This window comes from Entelurus aequoreus, linkage group LG03, assembly GCF_033978785.1.
Source record: "Entelurus aequoreus isolate RoL-2023_Sb linkage group LG03, RoL_Eaeq_v1.1, whole genome shotgun sequence".
Classification (NCBI taxonomy): Eukaryota; Metazoa; Chordata; class Actinopteri; order Syngnathiformes; family Syngnathidae; genus Entelurus; species Entelurus aequoreus.
Window position 1 is genome coordinate 53,419,053 of NC_084733.1, and position 7,818 is coordinate 53,426,870.

The window sequence follows — 7,818 nt, forward strand, 5'->3', positions numbered from 1 at the left end:
ATTTCTAATGAAGTTGTAAAATAGGAGTGAGGCCATTATACAACATCTGCTTCTCTTTTTTGTTATAACAGAGGGCTACTCCTGATGAGCTGGACAAGATAAAGATACATTACGAGACGTCCAAAGAAGATGAAGTTAAACTGCTGGACAAACCTGAACAGTAAGATTTCTTCTCTTAAAGTCCATAAAGGTATAGCGCTCTACACAAACACACACACACATATATATATGTATACTACTGTTCAAAAGTTTGGGGTCACATTGAAATGTCCTTATTTTTGAAGGAAAAGCACTGTACTTTTCAATGAAGATAACTTTAAACTAGTCTTAACTTTAAAGAAATACACCCTATACATTGCTAATGTGGTAAATGACTATTCTGGCTGCAAATGTCTGGTTTTTGGTGCAATATCTACATAGGTGTATAGAGGCCCATTTCCAGCAACTATCACTCCAGTATTCTAATGGTAATGGCTAATTGATGATTAGAAAACCCTTGTGCAATCATGTTCACACATCTGAAAACAGTTTAGCTCGTTACAGAAGCTACAAAACTGACCTTCCTTTGAGCAGATTGAGTTTCTGGAGAATCACATTTGTGGGGTCAATTAAAAGCTCAAAATGGCCAGAAAAAGAGAACTTTCATCTGAAACTCGACAGTCTATACTTGTTCTTAGAAATGAAGGCTATTCCACAAAATTGTTTGGGTGACCCCAAACTTTTGAACGGTAGTGTATATATACATATATATACTATATATATATATATATATATATATATATATATATATATATATATATATATATATATATATATATATATATATATATATATATATATGTGTCTGTACTTAAGGCATTAAAAAAAAGATGAGCCAACATTTCTAATTATTATTGCATTTATTGTACAGTAATTAGTCCACAGTTTTCATCAGCCAAAATCTTCTCACAACGAATTCCTCAACTTTTTTCCACGTTTAATCACACTCCCTCGGCTTGTGGAGGTGCACACCAACACCAAATGTGAACTTCCTGTCCCTAGCTTGCAATGTAAACTGTGGGAAATCCGTTCGCAGATGTTCCGAACCAAAGGCTCTGTACTGAAAAATCCAAATCCAAATAACATGTATCGTCACACCCCTAATTCAATCAATCAATCAATCAATGTTTATTTATATATTGCACTACATGGATTCCTAATAGAGTGTGCTACACAGTGGTCAAATTGGTACCATCATAAAACCTTTATTTACATTACAGGCAATTTTTTAAATTATGTTTTAATATTCTTTGATAGCATAAACGTGTTAAAAGAAGGTGACTTTTTATTGAAACACAATAATAGTGTCACTCTATATTAATTGACCATGAAGATGAATTGTCGAAATTGTTGAAAATTTGGCTGATTATGTTGACTTTATTGTGTCCTAAATAAATTGAAGCAAAGTTGGGCAATAATAGCCCAAAGCTCCAAGAAGAATTATAAAGCTTTAATTGACATTAAAAAAAACATTCAGGGGGAATTTAACTATCCCCTTAAAAGTAATATTTGATTTAATCTTTCTCATAATAGAAGAAGGAAATGTCGTCAAAATCGGTGGTAGTCCACCTTAATTAACATATTTATTAGATAATAATGCTATATGCAGTTCACTTTCATAAGTACATTGAATTATTTTGTAGTTTTATGGATGTGAACAATGTGTGAACCTGTGGTTTTATGTTTGTCATAACATTTTTTTTCTCTCGGCCAATATTTGACTATGGTTGTATCAAAAAATGCCAACGGAAAAGCAAAACACTTGTTTGGCCTTAATCCACATTTGAATGTAATTCAATTTGTCGTCTGAGACTTTTTGGGGAAATGTTTTCTATGACAAGGTTTGAGTTCAGTTTAGTGTCAGATCTTCTCCCAAAAATTGGTCAATTCCGAAATGTGAGACTAGGAGCATGCGACTGTAGAGGTTCCACATTATCTTCCTGGGAAAATGTCATGATTTCACACATCATTCTAAAATTGGTTATAGTGTGTGCAAGGGTGCGTTCATGAGGGTCGCCGCTGCAGTTTCATGTCGTCAAGGTTTAGTAGTCCGGGTCAGTTAATGAGGCCTGGTCCCAGTGGTGCCGCTCAGCTTGGCCTTCCTATTTCCATGTTTGACCAGAGCTGTCACTACAGCTGCCTGAGTCATCCCTACTCAGTGTCTAGCGCCATCAGCGGGCTCTAATCACACAGGATGTTGCAGCTCCGCTCCCCTCCAACACACCACTGTTTACATAAGTCGGCCCACGTCAGCTTCAAGCCACCTTTGATCATCAGTCCCTGGACGCCGCTCGCTCCTTTCTCCCCGCCAACCCCGTGGACCTTTTTCAGGTTAGCCGAGCGACACCACGCATGACAGGGAGCACCATCACTGACTCAGCCAGTCCTGCACAGGGGAGCATGGCCTGCCAAGTACCCAGAATAGTCCTTCCTGTTAGACGTTTTGTTTAATTCTGTCATAACACATCAAACGCCCGTTCTCCTCCTCCCGTTCTGTTTTCCAGGTTTCTCTATGAACTTGCCCACATTCCCGACTTTGCAGGCCGAGCCCACTGCATCATCTTCCAGTCAGTGTTCCTCGACACCATCTCCTCCATTCATCGCAAGGTGGACATTATATTAAACGTCTGCAAAGTAAGAGCAACATGTCAGCAGACACCACTTGACTAAATAATCATCACACTTCCTTAAGGCTTTCTCACTTCATAACTCTGTGTGTGTCTGTGTGTGTGTGTGTGTGTGTGTGTGTGTGTGTGTGTGTGTGTGTGTGTGTGTGTGTGTGTGTGTGTGTGTGTGTGTGTGTGTGTGTGTGTGTGTGTGTGTGTGCGTGTGCGTGTGCGTGTGCGTGTGTGTGTGTGTTTGTGTTTGTGTTTGTGTTTGTGTTTGTGTGTGTGTGTGTCAGGAGCTGCTCGAGTGCCACAATGTGCGGGATGTAATGGGTCTTGTTCTGGCCTTGGGGAATTATATGAACGGAGGAAATAGGACAAGAGGTCAGGCTGATGGCTTTGCACTGGAGATCCTTCCCAAACTGAAGGACGTCAAAAGCAGGGTAATGGCTTACCAATTAAATCGTATTATTATTATTATTATTTGACCATAATGAGCTTTAAAAATATATATATTTTTCAGGACACTCATATCAGTCTGGTGGATTATGTGGTTTTGAGCTACCTGCGAAAATTTGATGCTGTGAGTTGTCTTCGAACAAACTGTGAATGTTTTATATGTTATCTAATACACACATTTAATGTGTGCCGTATTGTTCCAGGATGCTGGTACAGATAAGAGTGTGTTCCCTTTGCCGGAATCCCAAGAATTCTTCCAGGCTGCACAGGTCAAGTTCGAAGACCTAACAAAGGACATCAGAACACTAAGGAGAGATTTGACAGGTATTTGTCATTTTTTAATCATAGAAACACTATGTGAAATAAGCATAAGCCTTTGTATAATAGCATCAAAGTTAATGTGATGCCACAGGTGTTGCATAACTTCGGGATGTTTAAAGTCCACTCAAAGATGACAAAGTCAAGTTGATGTCATGACCAGTCATTCACATATTTTTCACATCATAAATAAAAACACGGGAAGAGGGAAAATTTTGCAACAATCTGTATTCACTGACAATGTACAACTCATGTACTAAACACAGAACAACAAGTATATCACAACAAGCTTTAACATTAACTTACCATATCTACATAACCCCGGCCGAGTCATACCAAAGACTATAAAAATGGGACCCATTACCTCCCTGCTTGGCACTCAGCATCAAGGGTTGGAATTGGGGGTTAAATCACCAAAAATGATTCCCAGGCGTGGCACCGCTGCTGCCCACTGCTCCCCTCACCTCCCAGGGGGTGAACAAGGGGATGGGTCAAATGCAGAGGACAAATTTCACCACACCTAGTGTGTGTGTGACAATCATTGGTACTTTAACTTTAACTTAACTTTAACTACATCTAAAGCATACACCTACGCTATTCCACCAAGTGCATGTTAGTCGTAGGTGTGCTCTGGCAGATGTCGGAGCAAATCTGCAGCAATTTCACACAGCTAAGGGTAAAGTGAGAAAGTAAGTACAACACACAAACAAAATAAAGCCAAATGATTTGAGGAACGCTCCAAGTTTAATAATTAGTTACTTACCATTGCCAACGTGTTAAGAAGCCTAAAAATATATTTCAAATCCAAGCGAGACCATCCATTTTCTTATTTTCCACTTGTCTGCCTGTTTGTTGTTGAACTTATCACACATACTAATTGTCTCGCTCGAAAACTTGTCAGCGTCATAATTTATACCAGTTTTTCTTACCCATAGGGCCTATTGTTGGGCAGCAAGCAAGTAAATTCTATACTACAGAATATCTAATCTAGTCTATCCAAATTATATATTTTTTACAAATCTGTTGACTTTTTTAGGTTCAACTTTGGAGTTTCCCCTAGCAAATTAGGACAGTACAGTGATACCTCGGTTTTCATTAGTAATCTTTGTTTCTGGATAATTTTGGGTCAAACGGGTCAGATGAAAACCAAATAGCACAAAAGCTAAAGCGATTGTTTTACCATACAAGAACATGTACATTCAATTATTCTGTTCCAGACGCCGAAAAAACCCCACAAAACACATTAATAGAGAATAATTATGGTTCCAGTCTAGCAAAATACTATAATAAATGAATTACAAATTAAATGTATAAATGAACATTTAACATCACTTGAACACTATTGTTTGCGAAGACAGAGATAAGCGTAAAGGGAGAAGAGGAGAGACCACCTTTGTACTTTGCTAGTTCTTTCTGGAATTCAGTTAATGTTACTCACCTTCTTTATCAAAGTGCTAGCACTCGCAACTTTCCTTGGCCACATAGCGGCCTATATTGTACTCAATTAAAAAAGCACAGAGACTGAGTCTCCAACGTGTGGGATTTTTTGAATGCAGAATCATATATGGGCAAACGGACTAGCAATGTTTGGCTACATGATAACAGAGACTACATGCAAAAACCGGGACAATGATATAGGGACAAATTTTGTTTAAAAACTGAATCCTATAGAAGGTGGGGGTGTATGAAAACCACAAAATAAGACTTTTCCTACATAGTAATCAAATGTAGGCATACTGTTTGGCTCATAAGGTTTAACGTAATAGCTTAGAAGTGTGCGTTGGGGCGTCAGATGTGGATTCAGCTCTCCAGCCAGTCAGTCTTGGCCAGGGCCATGCAGAGGTTAAAGGCAATGCCCCCTCATGCCCCTGATGTCTGTGGTTATTTAAATCAACCAATAATACGGCATATGAAAGCAATTAGATTTGCTCTCAGCTCTCCCCTACGTTTTTTCAAATCACTGTTAAAGCGCTCTCCTCTCTGACCTGAGGGAAAAATACAAAGAGTCTCCCAAAGTAGCCTGACCCACCTCAAGCTGTCACTCATTTATGAGGGAAAATGGAAGACCTGAAGACAATAAATGCAACACAAGAGTGCTCGTATTTGATGTGTGTCGCAGCCCAGTCTGGCACAGTAGTCCTCCGGGGTATAATGTGCGCCCTGTGATGCTTCACAGGTTGTGGACTTTTGGTGAGCTCCACCTATGACTCCCATCAGCTCTTATTCTGTGCAGCCGCCAGGAATAAATATTTATGCCTGGTTGTTATAAACCAGCCTAAAGAAAGCAACTGGTCCTAATTATAAAGCTAACACACTGTGGACTCAATGCGAAACCCTCACATTGAATGTGATTTTCTGAAGCAAGTCTGACTGTCCGTCACCTGGTCCTCAGGTGACAAGGGCAGTGTCTTTACCCTTCAGTCTCAGGTCAAAGATGAGGAGACCTGGTGTTATCTCTTTCGGTGTAGACTGCCCTCTTCCTCACAGCTTCTTAGTATTAGTATTATGTCTTTGTTAAATGGGACACTGCACATTAATGAACATTATCGTGCTAACTTTGGCAGCCCTAATATGTGTATATATATATATATATATATATATATATATATATATATATATATATATATATATATATATATATATATATATATACACTACCGTTCAAAAGTTTGGGGTCACATTGAAATGTCCTTGTTTTTGAAGGAAAAGCACTGTACTTTTCAACGAAGATAACTTTAAACTAGTCTTAACTTTAAAGAAATACACTCTATACATTGCTAATGTGGTAAATGACTATTCTAGCTGCAAATGTCTGGTTTTTGGTGCAATATCTACATAGGTGTATAGAGGCCCATTTCCAGCAACTATCACTCCAGTGTTCTAATGGTACAATGTGTTTGCTCATTGGCTCATAAGGCTAATTGATGATTATAAAACCCTTGTGCAATCACGTTCACACATCTGAAAACAGTTTAGCTCGTTACAGAAGCTACAAAACTGACCTTCCTTTGAGCAGATTGAGTTTCTGGAGCATCACATTTGTGGGGTCAATTAAACGCTCAAAATGGCCAGAAAAAGACAACTTTCATCTGAAACTCAACAGTCTATTCTTGTTCTTAGAAATGAAGGCTATTCCACAAAATTGTTTGGGTGACCCCAAACTTTTGAACGGTAGGGTATATATATATATATATATATATATATATATATATATATATATATATATATATATATATATATATATATATATATATATATATATATATATATATATATATATATATATATATATATATATATATATATATATATATATATATATATATACATATATATTCATATATATATATATATATATATATATATATATATATATATATATATATATATATATATACATATATATTCATATATATATATATATATATATATATATATATATATATATATATATATATATATATATATACATATATATTCATATATATATATATATATATATATACTGTGTATATATATATATATATATACTGTATATATATATATATATATATATATATATATATATATATATATATATATATATATATATATATATATATATATATATATATATATATATATATATTTAACTTCACCAGTTTTAGATTATTTTTATTTTTATTTTCACATTTGCCGTTCAAATACTGAGAAGAGACGGTGCGGTGATCAGCAGCCAGTTGAGGCACGTCACTGCGTTGTGCCTCAACATGGATTGCGACTCGGCTAACTGCTGGCCTGCTGTGCAGTGAGACCGTATTGCTATATGAATTATATTATACATTTCCATAGTTTAGTTAGCTGAGGTATATAATGTACAGTGTATTTTGTCAACAAATGTATGTGTGTAACGTATTTTTAGTGCTGAGCGATCATAAATCTGCTGCGGAGACACACTGTGTGAGGCTCGTATCATAACCCCGCCTCCTGGTGCCAAGCACCTCCACCGCAGAATGCACCGCCCGACGGGAGCACCGCGGCCACACCAACCAAAGCCCACACCCAAACCCTCCATGTGCAAGACCGAATGCACCCAAAAAAAGTCACTTAACAAGAAGCCAAAAAGTGCAAAAACAACAATGCTCGCGCTGCAGGAGCCGCGAACGACCGCAGGGACACAACATTAGGTACACCTGCACTGCAGGTTCATATGTTTGTAAATTTGACTGTGATGATGCAGTCGTGCCTCACCAGACATTAACCTCACCGCACGCAACTGCATACATACATACATGTATATACATACAGACATACATATATATATATATATTTATATGTATATATATATATATATATATATATATATATATATATATATATATATATATATATATATATATATATATATATATATATA

General features: G+C 36.9%; 1 protein-coding gene across 2 annotated transcripts in view; it reads left to right on the plus strand.

Annotated features, from left to right (window-relative positions):
* The window catches only part of LOC133646606 (formin-like), a 164,052-nt gene that overhangs the window by 93,461 nt on the left and 62,773 nt on the right, over positions 1–7,818 (plus strand). For both annotated transcript variants that reach the window (XM_062042146.1, XM_062042148.1), the window contains 5 exons: positions 72–160; positions 2,544–2,673; positions 2,942–3,088; positions 3,169–3,228; positions 3,308–3,428. In XM_062042146.1, coding sequence (XP_061898130.1) covers positions 72–160; positions 2,544–2,673; positions 2,942–3,088; positions 3,169–3,228; positions 3,308–3,428 — 547 coding nt within the window. The remainder of the gene's footprint in view (positions 1–71; positions 161–2,543; positions 2,674–2,941; positions 3,089–3,168; positions 3,229–3,307; positions 3,429–7,818) is intronic.